The 27,876-nt window shown below is 48.2% G+C and overlaps 1 protein-coding gene across 1 annotated transcript; it reads left to right on the top strand.

Moving 5' to 3' along the window:
- The first annotated feature begins 1 nt into the window (after position 1).
- LUC7L3 (LUC7 like 3 pre-mRNA splicing factor) lies at positions 2 to 27,773 on the top strand. The gene is given in 12 exon segments (XM_029079814.2): positions 2 to 215; positions 16,126 to 16,192; positions 17,857 to 17,896; positions 18,630 to 18,774; positions 19,104 to 19,178; positions 19,259 to 19,363; positions 20,762 to 20,923; positions 21,062 to 21,345; positions 23,222 to 23,382; positions 27,281 to 27,421; positions 27,527 to 27,672; positions 27,674 to 27,773. Coding segments are annotated over 12 exon segments (1,494 nt in total). The 5' UTR covers positions 2 to 116; the 3' UTR covers positions 27,743 to 27,773.
- The last annotated feature ends 103 nt before the right edge of the window (positions 27,774 to 27,876 follow it).

Here is a 27,876-nt window from a genome sequence, read left to right as displayed (position 1 = left end):
TCCTCCCCCGCCGCAGGACCGGCCCGCACAGGCCTCGCCGCCGCCCCGAGCAGCTTCGCCGTCGGCGGGGCGTTTGTCTCCCGACCCCGGGGAGGAGGGGGGGAAGGCGCGGCGCCATGATTTCGGCGGCGCAGTTGCTGGACGAGCTGATGGGCCGCGACCGGAACCTGGCCCCCGACGAGAAGCGCAGCAACGTGCGATGGGACCACGACAGCGTGAGTCCCCGCCATCGCCACGCGGGGTGGGGGGCTCCCACACGGTCGACGAGGCCGGGGGGGCGACCCCCTGCAGCCCCTCATGACCCCCCCCATTGGGGCCACCCCCCCCATGCAGGGGAATCCACCCTCCTCCTCACCCGAAGCTTCCACTTTGTGCCCAGCACTGTAATGGATACCAGCTAATGAGGTGGGCCCACGTGGGGCTCACTCCCCCCCCCCTTTTTACAGATGAGGTCCCAGGGAAGTGACTTGCCCCAAGTCGCCCAGCTGACTATAATAATAATGTTGGTGTTTTTGAAGCGCCTACTAGGTGCAGAGCACTGTTCTCTAAGCGCGGGGGGAGACGCAGGGTCATCAGGTGGTCCCACGTGGGGCTCAGGCTTCCCTTTTTACAGGTGAGGTCCCAGGGAAGGGACTTGCCCCAAGTCACCCAGCTGACTATAATTAAAATGATATTGGTATTTGTTAGGCGCCTACTAGGTGCAGAGCACTGTTCTAAGCGCTGGGGGAGACGCAGGGTCATCAGGTGGTCCCACGTGGGGCTCAGGCTTCCCTTTTTACAGGTGAGGTCCCAGGGAAGGGACTTGCCCCAAGTCACCCAGCTGACTATAATTAAAATGATATTGGTATTTGTTAGGCGCCTGCTAGGTGCAGAGCACTGTTCTAAGCGCTGGGGGAGACGCAGGGTCATCAGGTGGTCCCACTTGGGGCTCAGGCTTCATCCTTTTTTACAGATGAAGTCCCAGGGAAGGGACTTGCACCAAGTCACCTAGCTGATAATAATGTTGGTGTTTTTTGAGCGCCTACTAGGTGCAGAGCACTGTTCTAAGCGCTGGGGGAGATGCAGGGTCATCAGGTGGTCCCACGTGGGGCTCAGGCTTCCCTTTTTACAGGTGAGGTCCCAGGGAAGGGACTTGCCCCAAGTCACCCAGCTGACTATAATTAAAATGATATTGGTATTTGTTAGGCGCCTGCTAGGTGCAGAGCACTGTTCTAAGCGCTGGGGGAGACGCAGGGTCATCAGGTTGTCCCACGTGGGGCTCAGGCTTCATCCCTTTTTACGGATGAGGTCCCGGGGAAGTGACTTGCCCCAAGTCACCCAGCTGATAATAATAATGTTGGCGTTTTTGAAGCACCTACTAGGTGCAGAGCACTGTTCTAAGCGCTGGGGGAGATGCAGGGTCATAAGGTGGTCCCACGTGGGGCTCAGGCTTCATCCATCCCTTTTTACAGATGAGGTCCCTAGGGAAGGGACGTGCCCCAAGTGACCCAGCTGATAATAATAATAATGTTGGTGTTTTTTAAGCACCTGTTAGGTGCAGAGCACTGTCCTAAGCGCTGGGGGAGATACAGGGTCATCAGGTTGTCCCACTTGGGGCCCAGGCTTCATCCTTTTTTTACAGATGAAGTCCCAGGGAAGGGACTTGCACCAAGTCACCTAGCTGATAATGTTGGTGTTTTTTGAGCGCCTACTAGGTGCAGAGCACTGTTCTAAGCGCTGGGGGAGATGCAGGGTCATCAGGTGGTCCCACGTGGGGCTCAGGCTTCATCCATCCCTTTTTACAGATGAGGGCCCTAGGGAAGGGACGTGCCCCAAGTGACCCAGCTGATAATAATAATGTTGGTGTTTTTTAAGCACCTATTAGATGCAGAGCACTGTTCTAAGCGCTGGGGGAGATACAGGGTCATCAGGTTGTCCCATGTGGGGCCCAGGCTTCATCCTTTTTTACAGATGAAGTCCCAGGGAAGGGACTTGCACCAAGTCACCTAGCTGATAATAATGTTGGTGTTTTTTGAGCGCCTACTAGGTGCAGAGCACTGTTCTAAGCGCTGGGGGAGATGCAGGGTCATCAGGTGGTCCCACGTGGGTCTCACAGGCTTCATCCATCCCTTTTTACAGATGAGGTCCCAGGGAAGTGACTTGCCTCAAGTCACCCAGCTGACTATAATAATAATGGTATTAGTTAAGCCCCTAATAAGTGCAGAGCACTGTTCTAAGCTCTGGTGGAGATCCAGGTTGTCCCACGTGGGGTTCACAGGCTTCCCCCCTGCCCCCCCCCCCTTTTTTTCTTAAACAGGTAAGGTCCCAGGGAAGTGACTTGCCCCAAGTCACTCAGCTGACTATAATAATAATGTTGGTATTTGTTAAGCGCTTACTATGTGCAGAGCACTGTTCTAAGCGCTGGGGGAGTTACAGGGTCATCAGGTTGTCCCACGTGAGGCTCACAGCCTTCATCCCCATTTTCCAGATGAGGGAACTGAGCCCCAGAGAAGTGAAGTGACTTGTCCACAGTCACATGACAAGTGGCGGAGTGGGGATTAGAACCCACCACCGCCGACTCCCAAGCCCGGACTCTTGCCACTGAGCCACGCTGTTTTATCTAATTAATCAATACGATTGAATGGATGAATGTCCCCCTACAGAACCCCAAAATGGGGTGACCCCCCGACCAGCCGGCTCCCTAATGTGGGAGGGATCCATAAGAATAATAATAATAATGATGCTGGTATTTGTTAAGCACTTAATCTGTGCCAGCCACTGTCCTGGGGTAGATACCAGGTGAAGAGGTTGTCCCACGTGGGGCTCACAGGCCTCATCCCCCTTTTACAGATGAAGTAACCGAGGCTCAGTGAAGTGACTTGCCCAAAGTCACCCAGCTGACTAGAGGCAGAGGGGGGATTCGAACCCACCACCTCTGACTCCCAAGCCCGGGCTCTTGCCACTGAGCCACGCTGCTTCATCCAGAAAAGGAGCGCCCGGATCGTCTTTTAAAACGGGGGCGGGAGGGTGGAGGAGGACAGTTGTATTTTCTCCGTCATCGACGCGCAGAGATTAGCTCCTTGCTTGCCGCCCGATAATAATGATAATAACAGTGGTGTTTCTTAAGCCTTTACAGTGTGCCAGGCACTGTTCTAAGCGCCGGGGTGGATGCAAGCAAATCAAGTTGGAAGCAGGCCCTGTCCCCTGTGGGGCTCGCAGTCTCAATCCCCATTTTACAGATGAGGGAACTGAGGCGCAGAGATAATAATCATGTTGGTATTTGTTAAGCGCTTACTATGTGCCGAGCACTGTTCTAAGCGCTGAGGTAGGTACAGCGTGGTTCAGTGGCAAGAGCCCGGGCTGGGAAGTCAGAGGTCATGGGTTTGAATCCCGGCTCTGCAGCGTGGCTCAGTGGAGAGAGCATGGGCTTTGGAGTCAGGGCTCATGAGTTCGAATCCCTGCTCTGCCACTTGTCGGCTGTGTGACTGTGGGCAAGTCACTTAACTTCTCTGTGCCTCAGTTCCCTCATCTGTAAAATGGGGATGAAGACTGTGAGCCCCATGTGGGACAACCTGATTCCCCTATGTCTACCCCAGCGCTTAGAGCAGTGCTCGGCACATAGTACGCGCTTAACAAATACCAACATTATTATTATTATTACTTGTCAGCTGTGTGACTGTGGGCAAGTCACTTCACTTCTCTGGGCCTCAGTTCCCTCATCTTTAAAATGGGGGTGAAGACTGTGAGCCTCACGTGGGACAACCTGATTACCCTGTAGTTACCCCAGCGCTTAGAACAGTGCTCTGCACATAGTAAGCACTTGACAAATATCGACATAATTATTATTACATGTTCATCAGGTTGTCCCACGTAGGGCTCCCAGTCTTCATCCCCATTTTACAGAGGAGGTCCCCGAGCCCCAGTGAAGTGACTTGTCCAAGGTCACACAGCTGACATGAGGCGGAAGAGGGATTAGAACCCATGACCTCCGACTCCCAAGCCCGGGCTCTTTCCACTAAGCAGTAACTTGTCCAGAGTCGCACAGCAAAGGGGCGGCGATGGGATTAGAACCCACGACCTTCTGATTCACAGGCCTGTGTTCTATCCACCACTCCGTGGGACAACCTGATTACCTTGTATCTACCCCAGCGCTTAGAACAGTGCTTGGCACACTGAAAAGGCTTAAGAAACAAATACCAACATTATTATTATTAATAATTGTATTTTTTAAGCACCGACTCTGTTAGGAACTGTATTAAGCGCAGGGATAGATACAAGGTGGTTGGTGTGGACACAAGCCCTGTTCCACATGGGGTTCTCAGCCTGAATCCCCATTTTAGAGATGAGGAAACTGAGGCCTCAACTGGGGGCTGGACTGGTTTTAAAGAGGGGTTAGTTTTAAAATGGCTCCACTGGATTCCCCACCGGGCTGGCAGAATGTACCGGGGCTCCAGGGCACCCTCACCAATTCAGAGATGTCAGTACAATTCCTGATTTTACATTCAGGTTTTATAGGTAGGTAGTGGAAGAATAGTCCCCTGCTCTTTCAGAACTTTCGTTTGGCTTGTAGGTTCAGAAGAGACATTTCCTTTTACTCTGGTATTACCAAGGAAATACATCTTAGACGGTTCCTGTTAAGAAAAAAAAAGTTCTTATCGTGAGCTGCTGGTGGTGCGAAAATATTGCAACTCTTTCAAAGATTCAAGTGGTCCAAAGACGTGCCACTTGTTTGTCTTTGGAGCTTACGCTTTCACACACTTGTTAGATTTGGTCAGTTCACCGCGCGAGTTTTGCTGCAGTAAGAAATAGGCCACATTTAGACTTAGATTTAGGGGAGGAGAAATGCCATTTAGAAATTCACTTCATTGATCATTTAGAAATTCAGTTCATTGATGTGCTTTCCTTCCCAATATTTCTCATCCCATTTTGTGTTATCTCCCTCGCTAATGGGCGCGACGGAGGGGGAGAATTACAGGTTGGAGAAAACTCTAGAAAAGTTAAATGACTTTAACATGGAGCCAGTGCCAGAGCGTTCGAGATTTCATTTAAATAAATGGTCAATGGGAGGATCGCTACTGGATTTTTTGGGATTAGAGAAGGTGATGCATGTTTCCACAGGCGAAAAGATGCGAGTAATTTGGATGTCGATAAACATTGTTAAAGATAAATTGAAGTTTCATATATAATAGCCTTTAAGGTTCCAGCCGATTTTTCAGTTCTTAACGCAGGACCCGAGGAGATTCTCAGGCGTGACCCCAGTCGTTACTGGGCGGGAACCACTAAGTGTTGAGTAGTGAAACTTTTGTTATTCATATGTTCCTTTACTTTTGTTCTTACTTGCCTAGATATCTTCAATTTAAAACCTTATAAAATTATTAGCCTCATTAAAAAGCAAGGACCTTAAGCCCTTGCCTTGGAAATCGTTGTTAGCCTTTTTACACATCTTAGTTTTCACCACACTTTGTCTTAGTTGCACCTCGTTGCGTGTGAACAGAGTGGGGAATGTTAAATGTTTAGCGAAAACTCTCGCGTCTTTCATCCGCGCTCCGCTTTCACAGCCGGAAGACAGGACCACTTCCTCAGACTCATTTTTGTTTTAGTCCAGTGGTGTGTATTGAGGCAGTTTTGTGTAGGGCACTCGGGAAAGTACAATTCAGTCTGCAGACATAAAACTGGCCCTCAAGGAGTGTACAGTCCACTCTTCTTTTTTGTGTCTCGCCAGGGAATACATTCAGAACTGCCTGGTTTGGGATGGATCTCAGTGCACAAAATCAGATGGCGTGTTGATTTTTCGTTAAGGTCGATTTGTGGACAGACCACCCAATGTTAAATATATGCCTTTGGGAAGAAAAGAGCGGGATTTAGAGAAATTATCTGCTAAGTACAGGGCTGTTCACGCAGGAAGCCGTCAGTGAATGTGAATGATTGAAATGTGCCATGCCCATGCTGGTTTTACTTAGCTACTCTGTGTAGGTATGAGAGAGGAGTGAGACCTTAATGAAAAAAGCATTTGGGAGGAGGGGGAGCGCTGGGTGTCCGAAGTCTGAAATTTGAGACCTGAATTGATCACATCCCTTCTGCCTCAGTTTCTCAGAGATGATAGGTATGAAGGTCCTTTGGGTTGGTCCCTCATAACAGATGTCAGTGTCAATGCATAATGAAAAACAAAGTATTTGAAGCATATTTGAAACTCTTAGAGGTTTTAGATTAATTATGTTAAATATTACTCTTATGGATTTTAGGCTGAAAGAAAAATATTGTTTAACAGGAATTTTAAAAAGGGCAAATCAAACCTTAGAGCAACGTGAGCTAACGTAAAAGCTTTCTCTTACACTCCCAAGCCGGAATGATAGTGACCAATAAACAAATCTTTTTAAAACCAATCCTCGATTTTTTTTTCCTTGAACTCTGAGTAAGGGTTAGGCTCCGCTTAATTAGTAGTTTTCCTGAAGATAATGGCTAGGTTTTTAAAAATGATTTTAAAAGTTATGAATCAGTGGCATGTGCTTACTGTGTTGAGACTTGTGCTAAACATTTGGGAGAATGTAATGCAACAGAGTGAGACACCTTTTCTGCCCACAAGGAGTTTACAGTTCAGGTGGGGAGACAGACATTAAAATAAATTGAGGATGTGTGCATGAGTGCTGTAGGGCTGAGGGTGGGGTGAATATTTCGGTGCTTAAAGGGTATAAATCCAAGTTCCAGGATGACACAGAAGGGAGAAGGAGTAGGGGAAATGTGGGTTTAGTCAGGGAAGATCTCTTGGAGGAGATGTAATTTGAATAAGGCTTTGAAGGTGGGGGAAATGGGGGTCTGTCAGATGTGAAGGGAGAAGGAGTTCCAGGCCAGAGGGAGAATGTGGGAAAGGGGGACAGCAGAGTGAGATATGAGGTAGGGATACAGTAAGTAGGTTGGTGTGAAGAGGAGAGAACTCCCTGGGCTATAGTTGGAAATCGGCGAAGTAGGATAGGAGGGGGTGAGTTGACAGAGTGCTTTAGAGCCAGTGGTAAGGAGTTTGTTTGATGGATGGGCAAATACTGGAGGTTCTTGAGTGGGGTGATGGACAGAATTTTTTTTTTTAATAAAAACGATCAGACCACATATCGCTCCAGTGTGGACTGAAGTAAGGTGGAAGACTGGAGGCAGAGAGGTCAGAGAGGAGGCCGATGCAGAAGGTTGAGATGGGGAATAAATGTTTGGGTCGCTGCAGTGACGGTTTGAATGGAGAGGAAAACGCAGATATTAGTGATGTGACGGTAGACACCGTGGTGACGCAGTGACAGTGTGGGCTGAAGGAGAGAGGAGGTAGATTATGCCTATGTTGTGGGGTGGTGAGCCGGGGAAGATAGTGGTGCTGTCTACAGTTATGGGAAAATCAGGTGGAGGAGAGGATTTGGGTGAGGTGCGAAGGCCTGTTTTGGATATGTGTGGGTGTTGACGTGATATCCAAGTAAAGCTGTCCTGAGGGCCGGAGGAAATCCAAGCCTTCATAAATTCAACAGCTCTTGTACGAGGACGTGTGAATTTTGAAGCACGAAGACAGCATTGTTTGTGCTGACAGATTTATCATCATCACATACTTAACTTTGAAAAGATTGGATTTCCGATTGTCTTTGTAACTGACGTGTAGCAAGCTCGATCCTAGATACCTCCCAGGCTAGGAATTCCATCTGGAACTAGGAGTGGTAAAGTAAGAGTCCACCACCCCTGAGGGGCAAAACCACTTTCCTGGCCTTAATAATAATGTTGGTATTTGTTAAGCGCTTACTATGTGCCGAGCACTGTTCTAAGCGCTGGGGTAGACATAGGGGAATCAGGTTGTCCCACGTGGGGCTCACAGTCTTAATCCCCATTTTACAGATGAGGGAACTGAGGCACAGAGAAGTTAAGTGACTTGCCCACAGTCACACAGCCGACAAGTGGCAGAGCTGGGATTCGAACTCATGAGCCCTGACTCCAAAGCCCGTGCTCTTTCCACTGAGCCACGCTGCTTCTCTGTTCTCATGGGACAGAGCTCATGGGAAGCCTCGCTGCTTCTCATGGGCCTTGGCATCATGTCAGTCCCCTCAGCACTCATGTGCGCACCTTTTTGTTAATTATTCACCTGGCTCTGCTATTTCTATATCTTTTCCTACTTTTACCTGGGCTATCTATCAGTTGGTGATTCCTTCTCTGGTTCAGCTGTAAATTATCAAGGGCAGAGTTTGCACCTTTGACCTCTCGAGTGTGCCTTAAGCATCTTGAATTCCCAAGGTAGATACTTGATGAAGGTTGTTGATAGTCATGCTTTGCTGTACCTTCCTAACCATACACAATCCTAGGAATCAGAGGACCCGAGTTCTAATCCTGGCTCTGCCACGGACATGCTTTATCACCGTAGGCAAATCATATCACTTCTGTGCCTCAGTTGTGTCTTCTGCCAACTTTCCCCCTCTCTTTGGTCTGTAAGCTTATGGAACCTGATGTTCTGTATCTGTCCCAGCACTTAATGCGGTGTTTGGCACAAAGTGCTTAAGAAGAACCACAGTTATTATCGATACACATTCAGCCTTCTCACGTGGAATTTCCTTTCTGGTTATGACAGGCCAATAGTCACTCTAATTTGGGAGTAGATTACTGAATATTGCAACTTTTCTTCAGCTAATTGACTCCTATCATAGGTCATCTAATTTACTTATGCTGTTCTTTTAACACTTTGAATGTAGATGTCTGATGTTAGATTTGTACCCAGGAGCCCAAATCAGTAGCAGTAAGGTGTCTGTGCACTTAGGACCTAGAGATGAGAGCTTCCTGACACCCGAAGAACTTTGCTCTCTATTAATACTGTTGTCACTCCAGGTGACTTGTCCAAGGTCACCCAGCAGGCAGGTGGCAGAGCCACGATTAGAACCCTGGTCCTTTAACTCCCAAATCCATTTGCTTTTCACTAGGCCTTGCACCTTCCATCATTACAGCTGCAAAGAAATCCTGGCATGCTTTGACCCTGCTCTGCTATTTTTGTTGATATTTCAATAGCAGAGTCATTAACTTTAGTGTGTACCGCGCGGGCTTTGCCATCAAAGCCTTAGGTGGAGCAGTTTAAGGATCTGATGGTGATATCTAGAAAAACTGCTCTTGGCTTTCTTGAACCATACCTCCCGTTTCCGGGAGACATCTTCACACACCCATCTAAAGGTCTGCCTTCCTGTCTGTACCACCAACTTTGGCCTCTGCCTCTCTTCCTCTCTGGCCAGAAAACCTACACCCAGTCCCTAGAAACCCTCAGCGTGGCCTAGTGGATAGAGCTCAGACCTGGGCTCTTATCCCCGTTCTTCTACCTGTCTCCTGTGTGACCTTAGGCAAGTCACTTCCCTCAGTTCCCTCATCTGTAAAATGGGGATTCAATACTTCTTCCCCCTCCTACTTAAACTGTGAGCCCTGGGGGGACAGGGATTGTGCCTGATCTGATTATCTTTTATCTTCCCCAGTGCTTAGAACAGTGCTTAGCACATAGTAAGTGCTAAACAGATATTATTATTCTCTTCCACCTGAGCAAAGCAAGGGAATTTCTGCTACTTATTCTGGATATTCGCACCTCTCTTGCTGAGCTTAGGTCGCCGACGACATTTTGACAGTCAGCTCGTGACCTGAACTCTGCCATCGATGTGGAATGGGGGCCGGCCACGGCAAGGGACCCTGAATTTGAAATCATCCCATCGCATCCCATCTCCCCCCAGAACACAATTCACAATTTGTATTCCTTTGAAATTTTTCTTAAAAGTAAAAAAAAACCCTTTTTACAGAGCCGGATAAGTGAATATCATAGAATCTCAAAGTAAATGTAGACCAGTGTTTAGACACACATGCAGACGTACTTTAGGTGGTTGTGTATGGAACGCAGCAATATTAACTTTTAACAGACTTCAGGCCCTAATTGTGTAGGAAATTTACTACCTAAGTACTTGGATTCAAAAGCCGTAACTACCTAAGAACAATTGTAGATTTTGGAAGAAAGTATTTCAAGAATTCCATCACAGAACTGTGGGTTCTGGTAAACATTTGTATTTTACATAACAGTTCTGAGGCCAAGCGGTGCTGGAACTGCTGCTCTTCATGGTGTTGCAATGGTCATCTTGTTCCTTTTAAACATGAAAAATAAAAGTATTATTCTGGGGCACAGGAGCCTTACCCACGATCCTTTCCAAAAGCTTAGGAAAAAAAGTTGGTAGGTTTTTATTAATATTCACATTACATGTAGCCTAACTCCTGAAAAGACTGCGGTGTTAAATCTAAAATATAGGCAATTTACCGTAGGTAGTGTAACAGAGAACTATGTATTTGTAGCATCAATCAATCAATGGTATTTATCGAGTCCTTACTATGTGCAGAGCACTGTACTAAGTGGTCGTATGACTGTACTGAACATTAGCCCGTCCCTCATTTTATCGAGGAGTATTTTCAGTGAGTAGTAGATTGTTTTTTTAATAATGGCTTTCCTCTGTCTAATCCTTCAATCCTGCTCTTCCTCAGTCTGGCTACCGCTTTCCCTTTCCCTCAGACGAGTAAAAATCGAATCCAAAAATCTAAAATGAAGTGGGGGTAACCCACGTAGTGAGTTTTGAATCAATTGTAGGTGAGAACAGGCAAATTAAGGGCACAGGTGAAAATTTCATTGTAATTTCTACCTACTTGAGAGATGAGGGGCGGGAAACTGGAGGAGAATCACAAGTAGCATTTACTCAACAGCTGTACGTTTGTGACCCTTTCTTGAGAATGAGTTACTGATGGGGGATGAGTTGATTGTAGAGTAATTGAAAATTAGACCTGAGTCTGAACCGGGGCAGGGCCACTTCAGACCCGCTGGCTCTTGCATTTGAAAACATTCAGTCTCTGGTACATTTCCACCGGAGTTCTATTTTCAAGTAGGACTGAGTTATTTTTCTCCTTCCAAATGTGTATGTTTTCACTGGACGCGGCGCCAGCAATCCGCAAGAGAATCCCGTGGCAAGCGACGGGAGAGGTTTGTTAACTTTTCAGAGAGCTTGGCCGCAGTGTTGCTTTCAGGACTGTTGGCTGTATCTCTGGACCCAAGGGAGGGTGTAAGTGATCAGGAGGTCGGGGAGGTGGAGGGAAGATCTCCGAGGGCCAATCAGTCAATCAATCAGTGGTATTTGTTGAGTACTTAATATCTGCAGAGGACTGTACCGAGTGCTTGGGGGAGTGCAGTGCAAGAGAATTAGCAGACAGGTTTCCTGCCCTTAACACGCTTCCAGTGTCACCTGAAAATGGGCCTGCGTGATCCCAACTGCAGTCAGGAACTGCTAACCCCCTCAACTGAATATTTCAGGACAAAACTCCGAAAGTGTTCAATTTTACAAAATGTAGTTGGCCCTGTAGGGCGGGCTGCTTAAATCTGGAGAGTTAGGTCTTAGGTCCTGTGGTGTTGGACTTGATTTCCTTTGTGTTTCTGGCCTGGAAATGACCACTCCCCCACCAAAATCCAATCGGTGGAAAGATCTCTCTGTGGTGTAGAATTTTAATTTGCATTGTTTGAAAATAAATTTGATGTATTCTTTGCCCCGGCGTCATCGGACATTTTAGGCTAGGTAAAGATGAGTCGGATCCTCATCTGAATTTGATAAATAATTGTTTCTGTTAAGATGGACGGTGGCAGCATTGGGATACAATTCGATTAGCTTTTGGAAAGAGATACCTGCTGTAGAATTCTGTATATTCGCTTGGGGCCTTTGGGCATTTGGTATTCACCCCACCGCCAACCCCACGGCACTTAGTACGAATCTGTAAATTCTTTATATTAATGTGTGCCTTATCTTCTAAATGTAATTTTTTTGTGTGCAGGGAATGTGTCTACCAATTCAGTTATGTTGTAATTATACTGTATCGGATGGTTCCCAAGCCCTTAAAATGGTGCTTTGCAAACAATAAGTGCTCAGTAAATATCATTAATGGATGGATTCCAGCTCTGATAGTGGGTCTGTAGAAAATATAGTATCAGATGTCAGCAGTTCACATTATTCACTGACTTTTGGAAGGTATGAAACTCTCAGATAATTCAACATTGTCAATATTCCTATTCAGGAACTCTAGTTTGGCAGTTATAATAAATTTCTGGGGTTAAATGCTCGACCACCAGGAAAACTTAAGGGTACTGCCTCACAGCGGGCGTGAGGTTCCCTTGGGGCCGGTTAAAAATTTGCAGTTGTCCATGTCACTGATGAATCCCAAGCATCCGGGTCTCTCCAGTCGTGAATACCGAAGCATTCCGTTACTTGTTGCCTTTGCGAATAATTGCAATAGCAGTATGCGGCAGCAGGAAAAAAAAGTCTCGATTCCCACAACCCAGAGGCCTGCAGAGGGCACGAAAAAGTAAATCACTTCAGTCACTGATATTTGATCCGGGAGGCTTTTGGACATTGCGTACCTCTTGTTGATAGCCTCAGTGGGCCTCCATGCATTGGGGCTATTGCACACTTGTAAGTAATAGGAGTAATTGTTTCATAATGTGACACATCAGTCAACTGCACTCAGCACTTGGGAGAGTATAATATAACATGAGTTAGTAGACAAGTTCCCTGCTTACTGGCTAGCTGGGAAAACAGATATGAATACAAGTGCTGTGGGGCTGCTGGAGGGAGTGTTTGATTAAAATGTATCTTCCCAGTGCCTAAGACCAACCTTTTCTTTTTTCTGTTTAGATGCTAAACGGTTGGACGCCTCCTCCTATAGAGAACTTTGCTTTTTCAAGGGCACGGCCCCTGCATCCGCACGGACCTCCAAAACAGTCAGGATTTTGTTTAACTATCTTAGAAAAACTCTCAAATACATGAAAAAATGCTATTTGGGTGTGTGAAGAGATGAAGTGGTAAATTGAGCTCCTGGTTCAAATTTACAAGCTTGATGAGTGATGAAGTTGCTTACAGTCGATCAGTGGTATTTAGTGAGCACTTTCTGTGGCAGAGCACTGTCCTAAGTGCTTGGGAGAGTACAGTATAAGAGTTGGTAGACATGTTCCTTATGTACAAGGAAACTAAAGAAGAACTCACAGACAACTCCCTCCTCGTTTTTTTGAATCCTTTCTTCTGAAAGTAGATTTTGAGGAACCTGGTTTGTTTTGCTAGTTACAGATTCATTCAGTTCTGACTGAGTGACATCTATCTTAAAAGTTATTTTATATGGTGTCTGTTAGGTGCTTAGTATGTGCCCGGCACGGTAGTGGGTGCTAGGGTTGATAAAAGCTAATCAGGTTGGGCACAGTCCATGTCCCACATGGGGCTCACAGTATTAAATCCCTCGTTTTGCAGATGAGGTAACTGAGGCACACCGAAGTAAAGTGACCTACCGAAGGTCACACAGCAGACACATGGCAGAAGAAGGATTAGAACTCAGGTCCTTCTGACTTCCAGACCCGTGCTCTATCCAGTAGGCCACGCTGCTTCTCTAAAGATGGGGTGGATGGTGAAACGTGCTTTTTAGAATCAATAGATCTGAGAGAAATTGACACCAATATTACATTTCAGCAGATACGAATAAGGACCAGGGTGTTTGGGAATGCATTTAAATTTGAAAGTCAAAATTCATTAAAATTGCCAGTTAAAAGTGGATGAAAAAACTGCAGAAATAAGATATCGCTACATTTTCTTTGTGAATTGGGTTTCTTCGACTATCCCGCCCAAGTGATCTCTAACAGAGGATAGAGCGAGTCGAAATTTTTCAAATTAACTTATCTCTGCAATGTTGGTAGCATTTTCAGAGAGCAGATTCCTGTAATTAAGTTAGTTCTCTAGAAACTATTTTCCAACATTGCCTGTGGTGACCCAGATTTCATTCAGCTCCAATACTTTGTCCCTGGGGTGATTCCCAGTTGGATGCCTATAGAGATACTGTCAATCAGTGGTACTTACTGTGTTGTGCAGCTCACTGTACTAAATGCTTGGGAGAGTACCAAAGAGTTGGTAGGCACGTTCCTTCCCCGCAAGGCATTTGCAAACTAGGCACAGACTAGGGTTACGGTGGGTAGGTTGGTATTAGAGGAGCGAAGCGAGCTGGCCGAGTTGTAATAGGAAATAGTGAAGTAGGGAGGGAGCCGACGGAATGCTTTAGGGCCAGTGATAAGGAGTTTCTGTGTAATGCCGGGGTGGATGGGCAACCGCTGGGTTCATGAGTGGGGAGACAGGGACTGAATGTTCTTTCGGGAAAGTGATACGAGCAGCAGGGTGAAGAAGTATGGACTGGAGTGGGGACAGGCAGGGAGGCCCATAGAGTAGTCAGGGTGGAATAGAAGCACTTGAATCAGCATAGTTGCGGTTTGGATGGAGAGGGTAGGGTGGATTTTAGCAATGTTGTGAAGGTGGAACCGACAGGATGGAATATGTGGAGTGAGAGAGAGATGAGTCGAGGGTAGTATGCACGGTTATGGGCTTGGGAGAGAGAGGCTGGTGATGCTTTTTATAGTGATGGGAAATTCGGGAGGGGACAGCTTATGGGTGGGAAGATAAGGAGATACTGAAGAAAGCTGTGGAGGAAAATTTTAAGGTAAAATAGCTATGGGAAGGGACTTCTTTTTCTGCTTCAAAAGCCTCCCCTGACCTTTCATCAGAAACTTTCAGGTGTTCTAGAATGTCCTTCCGGCTGGGAGTCCTTGCTGTGTTAAAAACTCTGAAGAGAATGCGGGTTCTTTGACTAATTTACCTTTAAATCTCAGTCCCACGTGGGAAGTTTTCGTTCATTTTTGTGTATTGATTGAGTGTGGTTTTGAATGTTAGTTTTGGATAGAATTATTTGAGAAAGGGGGAGTGCCTGAGTATGGAATGCAGGACGGGACACCAAGAGTTATGTAGGGCCTAGCTAAGGCCAGAAAAAACTCCCAGCCAAGCTAGATCTATATCTTTCCCTCGTTCTTTCCACACACCCCAAATTCATCCTCTTAAAAAAAAAACAAGCCACACACATCAAAAAAAACCCCAAAACACCCATCTGGCCCCAAGATGGAGTTGCAATCTCCAAAGGATGCTTGTTTTCACTACCAATTTCAGATAGATTGTGGTTGAGAAATCAGGGAGCCAGCACTTAGAGGAATGCACGTCTGTCTCGGTGAGATGCGATGGAAGAAACAGTTGTTAGTGGCACTGGGCCATTTGTACGCAACTTAATGCATGGTTCTTCTGAAGAAAGACACCACATTCCTACACAGTTGGTGGTTTTAGGAGAGTTAAAGTGTTATCTGCTGCACTGCGGTTTGGATTAAAATTATTATGGTATTTGTGAAGCCCTATGTGCCAAGCATTGTTTTAAGCACAGGGGTAGATATGAGTTAATAAGGTTGGACACAGTCCCTGTCCCACATGGGGCTCAAACTCTTATTCCCGTTTTCCTGATGAAGTAACTGAGGCCCAGAGAAGTTAAATGACTTGCCCAAGGTCACACAGCAGATGTGGCGGAGCTGGTATTAGAACCCAGGTCCTTCTGACTCCCAGGCTTGTGCTCTATCTACTTAGCCCTGCTGGGTTCTCCAAGTGTCTTCTCTGTGCCTCTTGTGTACTACGCTAAGTGCTTACTATGTGCCAAGCAATGTTTTAAGTGCAGGAGAAGACATGTAATCCACTGGGTGTGTGGCCACCTTCCTAAAATGCTCTCCCCATTAACTCCCCAAGTACTTTTGACGGAAGCGTGTTGGCGAGGCTCCATTAAGAAGTCTGCTTTTGCAAATTGATAGTGGGGCTGGACTGGCCTGCATAATACCTGCCCGTCTAATGAGTAGCCATAAACTGGTCCTGTCCAGTACAGCTCAGACTCAGTGGTAACTGACTTCCTTGAGGCTATGTGAGACCTGGGGTTTGCAGGGATTGTCTCCATCTGTTGCCGAATTGTACGTTCCAAGCGCTTAGTACAGTGTTGTGCACATAGTAAGCGCTCAATAAAGACTATTGAATGAATGGATAGCCTAGATGATGATTTTTCCTGTGCCCCTTGGGTTTAGACTGGATTGAGTTTGAGCCAGACTCGGACCCTCAAACTTGATGGCTTGAAGGTGGAGTTTTGTAATGTGGCCTAGAATCCGGCACCGTCTCCCAAAAGGCTAAATTAAATCCTTTCATTCAATGGGTTAAATGTAGATATAAAGTAATTGATTCTTTTTGTCTTCCATAGGTTTGTAAATATTATCTCTGTGGTTTTTGTCCTGCTGAATTGTTTACAAATACCCGCTCTGATCTGGGTAAGTTAATTTGTTCTTTTTTTTAATCAGTGTGAGTTTTTTTCATCAGTGCTACAAAGAAATGTTTTCTTTAAGTTTACCAATAATTAAATCTTGTAACTTCTGTAGCCCGAGAGCCAATTCGAAAGAAGAAACATGGGTCAGTTCTTTGTGTTTTGAATTTAAAATCCGGGTCTTCAGATAGAATATAAACACTTCACAATCTTAAAATCATATTAGTTGAGTTTTGGAGCCCACCAGCTTTTAGGAAAGAGAGAAGAAATGCATTTAAAGGAGCTTTAAAGATGAAGCTGCACTCATTGTAAATTTACTTCTAATGTAGCTTTTGTTTTCTCTGAAATTCTTTCAGCCCGCTGGATCAGGCGATCTAGGAGACATCATTTAAATTCTAGAATGTAGTTTTCTTTAATATGAATACTGACGCCTTTGCTCATCTCTCTTCTCCTCAGATTCCTCCACTGGCTTCCATTGTCTTTTCTCATCAAACAAAAACTCTGCACAAGTGGCTTCAAAGCTTTCCTCCAACCTCACTGCTCATTTCACCGGCTATTAGCCAACCCTCTGTCTCTGCCCCTCCCAAGCCAACCTTCCCAAGTCACTCTTGACTCTCCCACCTCCATCTTTCCTCATGCTTTTCCCCTGGCTTGGAGCCTCCCCCCCTTCCCTACCTTCAGATCCCTTCCAAAATCTCACCTCCCCCGATAAACTTTGCGCAGTTTCTCAGCACCCTGAGCCATATAATGTCATCCTGTCAGCAGCCATCTCTAGCCTACACAGACTTATTTACACCCGCCTCAGCACTCAATTTATATGTCTGCTCAAAAATATGTACAACTGTCAAAGCGAAAAAATTATTTTGGTCTTCCCTGTTAGTACAGACTCCTTGTAGGCAGGGAATGTGTCACTTTGTTATTTTGCACTTCCCAAGTGCTTAGTGCAGGGTGCAGCGATAAATGCTGCCAGGCACTGAATAAATGCCCCTCTGGCTACTGTCGGCCTTCTCGATTGGAGGCTGTGGGAGTGCTAAGAGAGGCTGCTCCTGAGAAATTTTAGGCCGATGGGAGGGGGCATCTGTACACACATCCTGAAGTAAGCTCACCCCCTAGGGTGTTGCTTCCCTGACTCTCCTCTCCCCTTTACCCCCGCATCCCCTTAATGAGAACATGACTAGTTAGTTCTGGGGCAGACTTGTTTGAGGACTCGGTTTAAGGTCACTTAGCCGCCATTCTCACGGCTAGGGGATGCCACTGTCCAGGGGTCTTATTAAACCCCTCTCGGAGTGTTCTGCGGTCGTTTTACTTTTCCTCTTAAGGGCTTTTTGTGGATCTCAGGCCCCTGCGTATATTCAAACGCCTCTCAGCTGTGGGCAGCTGGGCTTCAAGGCCCTGGGACACCTATGGATCCCAAGGATAAAAGCATAGGCACGGAAGCTGGCTAGTTGCCACCCAGAAGGTGGGGAGTCCTCAGCTTTGGTGGGCTCCACCTGCCTCATCCCAAATCTCGGAGAGCCCCAGGGCAGCCTCCCTAATGTTCTAGTGCCATCAGGGTCCACACCTTTAAGCCCACACCTCACCATTACTGATTTTAGAGGTGGAAACTGGCACTGCCAATGCCAGGAGCTTCTATTTGCTCTCAGACATGTCTCTGTGATCATTTCCTTTCAGGTCCATGTGAAAAGATTCATGATGAAAATCTCCGAAAACAGTAAGTTGTTGCTTCTTGGAAAATATATATTTACCATGATCGGACAAGTAGAAGCAGCATGGCCTAGAGGAAGGAGTACGGGCCTGGGAGCAGGGAGGTTCTAATCCTGGCGTGAATACCTCCTGCTCTGTAGCTTGGGCAAGTCACTGCACTTCTCGTGCTTCAGTTTGCTCCTCTGCAAAATGGGGATTCAGAACCTGTTCTCCTACTTAGACCGTGAGCCCCATATGGACAGGGACCATATCTGATGTGATTATTTTGTATCATCATCATTGCAATTTGGAGAGGTGGCTAGTGTTAGCTTTAAAAGTTAATATCAAACCGTTTTTTGGAGTGGGAAGCAGGCGGGAGGGGGTTGCCTCCCCATATATCAAAGGTAGCGTGCCTGTCCTCTTCCTGCAGCCTCTTCCTGCGGCTTGACAGGACCGAGGAGGAGAGAGGGTACTTGAGGGTCCTCATTTTGACCAAGAGAACTGGGCTCACTGAGAATAGCCAAGGTTGTGGGGGAGAGGGGATTAGGGGAAAAGGAGGGAGGCCGCCCCAGGTTGAACAGGAGACCATCACTGAACGGGTGGCAACTGGGCTTAACATTCTCAAAGTACCTTAGATTTTAGCATCTCCAGCCACAGAACTGTTGGTTGGAAACCCATCTCCGTGTTGGGTCAGGACAGCGTTAGGCATACGTACTTCTGCCAGGTGACTGATGGGAGCCTGTCTTGGACTCGTTGACCAGGTATGAGAAGAGTTCTCGCTTCATGAAAGTTGGCTATGAGAGAGATTTTCTGAGGTACCTGCAGAGTCTGCTGGCAGAGGTGGAGCGCCGGATTCGCCGAGGCCACGCGCGCCTGGCTCTGTCTCAGAACCAGCAGTCCTCGGGGGTGAGTGGCCCGACCCTGCCTCTCCCGCCTGCTCCCTGCTGCTTTCCCCTTTCGGCGTCGTTGCAGCACTGCAGATTCACAGGCATTAACTCCCGATTGAACTTGCACGGTGAGGGGAGGTGGTCACGGATGGAAACCCGCCTACATTTTTCTGTGAGGATTCCTTTCGCCTCCCCACAGAGTGTCAAAAGCCCGCAGAGTGCCTAAGACCGGGGCCATTTCAGGACTGGTCGTTTGCGTTACATAACGCCGGCCGTGCAGACAGTCGCACGCCGGGGGTTCTTTTCATCAGCGGCCGATATAATAACGAGCGCCATTTCTTCCAACAGGCAGCTGGACCGACGGGTAAAAATGAAGAGAAGATTCAAGTGTTAACCGATAAGATTGATGTGCTTCTGCAACAGGTAAGAATCCAAGCGAGTTAGGTCGGGAGTTGTTCCGGTTGGCCGCGTCCAAGTGTCTGACTCCTTTGGGGTTTTCTTAGATCGAAGAACTGGGGTCCGAAGGAAAGGTTGAAGAGGCACAGGGAATGATGAAGCTCGTTGAGCAGTTAAAAGAAGAGAGAGAATTGCTCCGTTCTACGACTTCAGTAAGTAAAAGCTAACTTCGACTGAGATTCCTTCCCATAAGGAAGGTATTTTTTTTTTTTAAGGCGTTCCTCATTTTAACATCAAATGGGAGAAGAAACCCCAAAAGGACACTTCCGTTTGAGCAGGAAAAGCATGCCTTTGCTAAAACTTAGTTGAATCTAGCAAAGCATCATTTTCAGCGTCAGCAAAACAGGATCTGAAAACTTTAAGTATTTGATATTCACCCCACCCTCAGTCCCACAGCACTTAAGTACATACCCAGCCGTAGTTTATTTTACCGTCTGTCTCTTCTTCTAGACAGAGAAGCAGCATGGCCTAGTGGCTAGAGCATGGTCCTAGTAGTAGAAGGACTGGGTTTTAATCTTGGCTCTGCCACTTGCCTGCTGCGTGAACTTGAGCAAGTCGCTTAGTTTCTCTGGCCCTCAGTTACCTCATCTGTAAAATGGGATTAAGACGGTGAGCCCCTTGCGGGACAGGGACTGTGTCCAACCTCGTTGCCTTTTATCCACCCCAGGACTGAAAACAGTGCCTGGCACATAGTAAGCGCTTAACAAATAGCACAGTTCTTCTTACTGTTATTAGACTGTCAGCTCTTTTGGGTAGGGAACATGTCTACCAATACAGTTGTGTTGTCATCTCCCATGTAAAGTCCTCGGCACACGGTAAGCACCCAATTAACATGGACTGATGGAGGAAGCCCCTGGGGTTCCTCCCCTCCGCAGCAGCCTCATGCTCCCAGCCCCATTCCCATCCTATCTCAGGGGAAAACGGATACGCAGCCAGGAACGCATAAGCTTGGCCTTTTCTCTTAGCTCCCTTTTTCTTCTTTGCCCTCTCATATGGCTGTGAAAATAAGAGAGTAGTCAACCTCCACTTAGGCAGAGACCCCTGGGGTTTGGAGGGAGTCAGCCAGTTAGTTGGATTGTAAGCCCGTCGTGGAAAGAAAAACATGTCTACCAACCCTGTTGTGCTGTACTCTCCCAAGCGCTCAGTTCAGTCTTCTGCACTCTGTAAACAAGATCGATTGACTGCCCAGAGCTCTTTTAAAAAACGGACAGTCTCTCACCCACCTGCCAGGTGTGGGGAACAGGGAAGCACCCCCTCTTCCAGGAAGCAACTCTCCCCTACTGGATTGAGGAGATGCTGCAGGAGGACATTTTATGTGTCTCATCCTTGGCTTTCCCCTTGCCCTTCCTTGTCCCTCTGTCATTTTAGAAATATTCTCCTCTTCCCCCAGTGCACACACAAACACCCACCCACCACCACCACTACTGCTGTCCTCAGAGCAGATTGGTTGATGCTTCAAACAGATGGGTGTGATTTGAGTTTTTAGCCAGTCAGGTGGGCTCCCATCCTCTTGGCCCACAGCTCCCTAGAACTCCCCTCTCTCGTTTCAGACAATCGAGAGTTTCGCTGCCCAAGAAAAGCAAATGGAAGTGTGTGAAGTGTGCGGAGCCTTTCTGATCGTGGGAGATGCCCAGTCCCGGGTCGACGACCACTTGATGGGGAAACAGCACATGGGCTATGCCAAAATCAAAGCTACGGTGGAAGAGTTAAAGGTAAGTCCCCCCTCCCCCCAACTGAGGCCGAGCACGTGCTTGCCCCGTCGGCGCCAGTCTGGCCACGAGCACGGCTTCCTCCCCTTCCAGCCAGCGAGGTTGACTCACCTTCGGGAACTCCGTTCTGCTTTTTAAAAGGAAAAATTAAGGAAACGAACCGAAGAGCCCGAGCGCGATGACCGTTTGAAAAAAGAGAAACAGGAACGGGAAGAGCGTGAGAAGGAGAGGGAGCGCGAGAGAGAAGAAAGGGAACGGAAGAGACGCAGGGAAGAGGAAGAGCGCGAGAAGGAGCGGGCTCGGGACCGGGAGCGGCGTAAGCGGAGTCGCTCCCGCAGCAGACACTCGAGCCGGGCGTCGGACCGCAGGGGCAGCAGATCCCAGGACCACAAGCGATCGAGGAGTCGAGACCGGAGGCGGAGCAGGTAGTGCCGGCCTTGGGTTGGAGGGCACAAAGACAAAAAGGGGTCGGGGTGATGGGTGCATTTCAGCACTCAGCCTTGCAGGGCAGCGATTGTTGGGTGGATTTCCCCATTAGTCTCTAGAGTTTCTTTCCGTGAAGGGCGGTCCTAGGGCTGGCGTGATCTCAGTGCCAAGAGTTCTGGGTTCTAGTCTCAGCTCTGCCACTGGGCTGCTGTGGGACTTGGGTCGGGTCACTCCCTCCTATGTAAGATGGAGGTCAGGTACTTGCCTCTTCCCTCCCTCTTAAATGGTGAGCCCCATATCTTTCCCAGCGCTCAATCAATCAGTCGCATTTAACCAGCGCTTACTGTGTGCAGATCACTCTGCTAAGCCCTCGAGAGAGTACAGTCTAAGAGTTGGTGGAGACATTCCCTGTCCACAAGGAGCTCGTAGTCTAGAGGACAGCCTTACAGCTTCCATCACCAAAGTGCTGTGGGGTTGGGGCGAATATCAAATGTCCAAAGGTCCCAGATCCACGAGCGCAGACGACGCAGAAGGGAGAGTGAGCTGCAGAAAAGAGGGAAGGTCTCGTGGAGAAGATGTGACCTTAACTGTGCTCTGAAGATGGGAGAGAGCGGTGGTTTGGCATAAATGGAGGGGGAGGGAGTTCCAGGCTGGAGGGGGACGTGGGAAAGGGATCATTGGTGAGGTAGACGTGATCAGGGCACGGTGAGTAAACTGGCACCAGAAGAGGGTAGTGTGTGGGCTGAGATGTAGTTAGGAGATAGGTGAGGCAGGATGGGGTGAGCTGACGGAGTGCTTTAAAGCCGATAGTAAGGAGTTCCTGTTGACTGCGAGATCCGCAGGCGGTTGCCACCTTGATGGTCTTTGACCATCGATAGCATGGTCTCGGCAGACATGGCCCTGTTCCCTGCTCTGCTCCCCTTCCCCACGTCAGCGAGGTGTACTTCAGACTTCTGAGGAGAGAGGAAGTGGTTGCTTTAAGGTTACTGAGCAGCACGGCCGAGGGGATAGAGTCACGGGCCTGGGTTCTAATCCCGCCTCTGCCACGTATCTGCTGGGTGACCTTGCGGATTAAGACTGCGAGTCCCATGTGGGGCAGGGACTGTCTAACCTGATTACTTTGTATCTGCCCCAGTGCTTAGGACAGTGCTTGCCACAAAGGAAGTGGTTAACAAATATCACCATTATTATCATTATATTAATAATAATGATGATCATCTGTCCTACTTTGTTCCAAGTACATTGAAGAGGGTTCTTAAGAAAAACACCCTTTTCTTAACAGCAGTACAATATGACCATAAGTGGTTTTTAAGGAAAAAGTTTTAGCACGCATGCAGTGAAATACTTGTTCTTTAATTATTAATAATAATAGGATAATGCTATTGAGCACTTCCTACGTGCCAATTTCTGTACTAAAACACTGAGGTTGGTAGAGGATAGTCAGGTTTACCGTTGACCGTAGGAGAGAAGCGGTAGTTAATCCCCATTTGGCAAAGGATGGCACCGAGGCACCGCGAAGTTAGGTGACTTGCCCAAGGTCACACAGCAGACAAGTGGCAGAGCTGGGATTAGAACCAGGTCCTCTGATTTCCAGGCCCGTGCTCATTCTAGGAGGCCACCTGTTTCCGGGTGGTGATCTGGTTTTTTTTTAGCCAAATCAGTGAGATTTCAAAAATTTCTTGTTTCAGGAATGAAAGACGTTATCTTTTCTACTAAATGACTTCATCCTAGTTAGGCTGAAAATACTGGGCTAGGCAAATTGGTGGGCAGTTTCCTCCTACACAGTTTAACGTGTCCCAGTTATGAAATGTTAAGTTGTCTTCTTCGACGCGTAGTAGAAACTCAATATCCTTCTCTCTCCCCCGATTTATTAAGGAGTAGAGATCGACGAAGAAGCCGAAGCCACGATCGGTCAGAAAGGAAACATAGATCTCGCAGTCGGGATCGAAGACGATCGAAAAGTCGAGATCGGAAATCCTACAAGCATAGAAGCAAAAGCCGGGACAGAGAACAAGATAGGAAATCTAAGGAAAAAGGTCAGTTCAGCTGAGAATTTTACAAGATTGCGTTCCCCTGCGCTCGTCTCGACTCTTCCGGGGACCCTTTTCTCGCTTTAGGCCGAGGCTTGGGAGAAGCCTGAAATCAGAGCCTTCCCCCCCCCCCCCCCCCCGGCCCTCCCATCTTTTCCGGCCCCACAAGTGTTTCCTAGCTGGCCTGGACACCACGTAGGAGGATGGGCCACCTTCCTCTCCCTCTCCCCCTTCTTCCCAGCTGCTTTTGGGAGAGAATTGGCTGAGCGAAGTGGGTCTCTGGGGAGTGCTGGTTTGGCGGCATCTAGACAACCTCCCAGGAATGTTCCCTGCTAGTGTGCGGGACCGGGAAGAGTGGGAGGAGAGTCAGGGCTCCATTTGGGAAAACTTTAGAGGGCCGAGTGGGCCAAGAACCTTCTCTCCTGCTGCTGGGGGTCCGTGGCTGGGGCTTGGCTGGCACCTCCGGGCCCCGGGCGCGGACGAAGCTGCTGCTCTTCCCTTGGCCCGCATGGCAGCGACACCGCGGGAGCAGCCGGGGATTTGAGGTGCCACCGGCCTGCCGCCGCCCCCACCCCCTCATGCCCTCCCAACCATTGTCCCCAGGGTGAGAGAGGAACTCCAGAGTCCCATCGGGCAAAGACACCCAGGCTATTTTAAGGAATGTTCTCCGATTGTTTAGAGAACAATGCCCGTTGTAGCGAATTCGGCTCCGACTCTAGAGTTTCTCTTTCCCTTGGGCTGCTGGTGGACTTGGCAGAGATTTTCCGATTACGTAAATATTTTTCCGTCTGATTTGTTAGCGAGGTGCGTAGCTTGAGGCCTTCCTTTTTTCTGGGGCGAAAACTAAGCTCAGGATTTTTCACCGGAAGGAAACTGCGTTTCTTTTGCTGCCCAGATGTGGGACTTGGTATTTTTTTCTCTTTTAGCCAGCTCCATTACAATATACCGCACATTTTGAAAGAGGTGCCTGGCTCCGGGTCCACTAACTACCTTGCTTCCCTGTAATAACAGGAGCTGGTATGGTTTATTTATTTCTTTTTTGTCATTGGCAGCTGCCCCACTGCAGATATAGGTCCTTATGACATTTTACTCTAAAAGGTTTCTTCTTGGTTTGCTTGTTCCTGGAGGGCGTTGGCCTGGCAGTTGGCCTGGGATTTCCTTTAAAAGAAATCCCAAAGGGTGGCTAGTAATACCTCAGGTGTGTCGCTTCTTTCTTCCTCCTCCGATTCTTCTCATCTCTTACCCCGCCCCTGGGTTCACTCACCGTTCCCTGGATTTTTCCAGACTTCTCCAGATTTCTGCTGGGTGTGTGCCCTTTTCCTCCTCTTCTAGATTCCTGGCCTTGGGCTTCTTTCCCATTGGAGCGGGTGGGCTAGTAAACCAAGTTGGTGTTCCCTGAGAGTCTGCGCCCTCCGTCGCGTCGCGCGGTTTGTGATCGGTTGATGCGACGTGAGATGAGAAACATCGTATTGGTTCCCGAGGTGCCAAACTTGTTACTTTGCGTTGTCTTTATCTGTGTGCACGGTGGCCACATATTGACCTGGGCGACTAAAATTGGTTTTATCCGTCCTACTGTGTGTAAGAGTGCGCCTGTCTCTGTCTCTGGGATCTCTTTCCATCTTTCCTGGCAGGCAGGTCAGACCCAGGTCCTGTTTGCCCCACGATGAATGTTGTCAGTGGCTCTCTCCTCCCTTCACCGACGAGATAGGAGAAAAACTTGGTAGTTTACTGTGATGGTGCCTTTTCTGGTTTTGTGCACCTGTTTAATATTGCCCACAGCCCGGAATCAAGTTCAAAGCCTCAGAGAGTAAAGGACTAGGAAACGCGGGCGGTCTCTTCCGCCGCTGAACAGACCTCCAGGTGGGTTGAAGAACCTAGTCCGGCGGAGATGGGATGGTTAAAAGTAGCCCTGCAGGGAGCTGCTGGCCAGTGAGTGGTCTAGAGGCATTTCCCAGGGGTGGAGAGCTTGGTTTTCCCCACAACCCAGCGCCCAGTGTCCATTCTGCAAGACTCTCAGAGCAGCAGATGGTGCGGGGACGCGGCCAACCCGCCAGACGGAGCAGCCCTGGCAACCGCTGTGGGGGCCATATGATTTCTGCCTGGTCACCCGCTGGATGGAGTTCTTTTCCAGTTCCTAAACTGGTCCGGCCAGAATTGGCCATTAAACTCTCCAGCAAGCGTACTGGACACTGTTTATCATGCTTGGAAAAGGCCTCCCCCTCTGGGGTCAGCTTTACTAACGCCCAGTGACTTGGCACTCGGGTTGATCCCTTGACTGGACGGGGAGAGCAAGTTATGCAGTGCCTCAAGACACTGGCTTCCTGCCTTGACCACCATCATCTCTTAACGTCCCTCAAATCACGAGAAGCTGCATGGTCGCGGGGAGTCAGAGGTCCTGAGTTCTAATCCCGGCTCTGTCCCTCGGCTGCTGTGTGACCCCGGGCAAGTCACTGAACTTCTCTGCGCCACAGTTACCTCATCTGTAAAATGGAGATATAAGACCGTGAGCCCCATGTAGGAGACGGGCTGTGTCCAATCTGATTAGCTCGAGTCTAATCGGGCGCTTAGTACAGTGGCTGGCACATAAGTAAACGCTCAACAGATAACGAAAGAAAAAGTAATCATGCCTGAAACTGTGAAGAATGAAAAAGGACGTTCCTGTTCCTTCCTGCAGGGATGGGGTGGCTCAACGAGAGTCCTTGAAAATGCACTGGAGTTTGTCCTTGGTTGGGTTTGCAGTTAATTACATTTATAAGTGTCGCATGTGTCTGGCCAACATTTCTCTTAAATTTTAAAAGTCTAGCCGAACTCCTTTGGCCCAAACAGGCACTTGAGGATGTGTCGTCAGCGGGACATGGAGCACTCTCAGTGACCTAATTTAAGTTAGGAGGATTGAGCTTGGCTTTCTTTCCAGAGATCCACCTTACGTCCCTGTCTGTCGTTCTCTTTCCGCCACGCATCGTAACTCTCTTGTAGCACATCGTTGTTCACTCCTGCCTTGGGCGGCAGCTTATAGGACTGACTCAGCTTCCGCGTCTCCCGTCAGGAGGCCTTTTCCTCTTTTGGAGCTTCTCGGGCACGGGACCTGAGTCCCAGTGGGAATTATCTCTGCTCAGGGTTGTACCAGCCCAGGCCCCCAAGACGTGGCTCTGGGCGAGCGGGGCCCCATGCCGAGCTTCGGTTCTTGAGAAGCTGTCTGCGTAGGGCCCTTGGCTGTCCTCTGCTCCTTGGGCTTCCGTCTGGAGCTTTCGGTGGGCAGGGCGTTCCTCCCGCCCCGGACACTATTTGTGGCTCGGAAGATGAACTGCCTGGCTAATCCAAACCAACAGAGAACCGTTGCGCTGGGGTTTTGTTTTTTTTTTTTAAACATTTCCTAGCGCTCTGGCTTTGCTCTTTACTTGAACGACACCCTCCCCCCGGACCTTTCACGGTTCCGCTTCTAGTTAGTGCCCCTTATTTTTTTTCTTTATTGCCTTCCAACAACTTTCCAACTGAGACGTATTACAGCATAAATGCTGGTTCGTATTGTTTAGTCTCTTCTAACACCAGAGACGAACACTGAGCTTCGCCAGTCATCTTCTCCTCGCTTCTCGGAAAGATCTCGCCCACCAGGAAGCTCATTGATTTCCTGGGGCCGAGGGGGGACCGTCCCCTCTTGGTTCTCCATCAGAGCGTTTGTTGTTTTCGGTAGCTGTCCCAAGGCTAAATTAAGCCCCCTTCAATTCTGCCTCCCACCCCCCCACCCCCCCCACAACACACCGTGCCCGCCCTCCCCCCTTCGGCAGGGCCGCTCGAGCCGGGGGCCACACGTGACCCGCGGTTTCCCCGGGCGCCCCTCTGTCCCAAGTTCGGGCTGGTTGTATATTCCGGTGAAATCCACGGTCAATGTCTTCTCTCATGGCAGAAAAGAGGGGCTCTGATGATAAAAAAAGTAGTATGAAGTCGAGTAGTCGAGAAAAACAGAGTGAAGACCCAAACACGGACTCGAAGGAGAGTGATTCTAAGAATGAGGTCAATGGGACCAGTGAAGACATAAAATCTGAAGGTGACACTCAGTCCAATTAAAACTGATCTGATAAGACCTCAGATCAGACAGAGGTAAGTGCATTATTTCTCCCTTTGATTAGGGCTCTTTGTTACTGTTTGACAGTGCAGCGTAAGTATGCACAGATGAAGACGGAGCTAAGCCAAGTAAGAAGACTTACAAAAGCACCTTCTGAAGGAAAAGACAGTGTAGCCCTGCAAAACATTTTGAGGTACATTGTTTCGTCTCCGCTCTCTCGTAGCAGGCTCGGGTCCCCGCCCGGTAGTGTGCCTCTTTGGAACCTGTCGCCCACATAGAACATTTAATTATCCTTTTTTTTAGGGATTTTGCTGTCATTTCTCTTTTTTTAAGGGAAAAAAAGGTTGAACTGTTTTTTTATTTTTTATTTTTTTAATAAGTCCATATTCCGTTGGTTCATTGGCAGAATCATTTGCTTTAAATACTTAAATCTCTCC

The sequence above is a fragment of the Ornithorhynchus anatinus genome, chromosome 15 (assembly GCF_004115215.2).
Source record: "Ornithorhynchus anatinus isolate Pmale09 chromosome 15, mOrnAna1.pri.v4, whole genome shotgun sequence".
Classification (NCBI taxonomy): Eukaryota; Metazoa; Chordata; class Mammalia; order Monotremata; family Ornithorhynchidae; genus Ornithorhynchus; species Ornithorhynchus anatinus.
The sequence above is the reverse complement of the archived record's forward strand: the minus strand, read 5'-3'. Positions and strand labels throughout refer to the sequence as shown.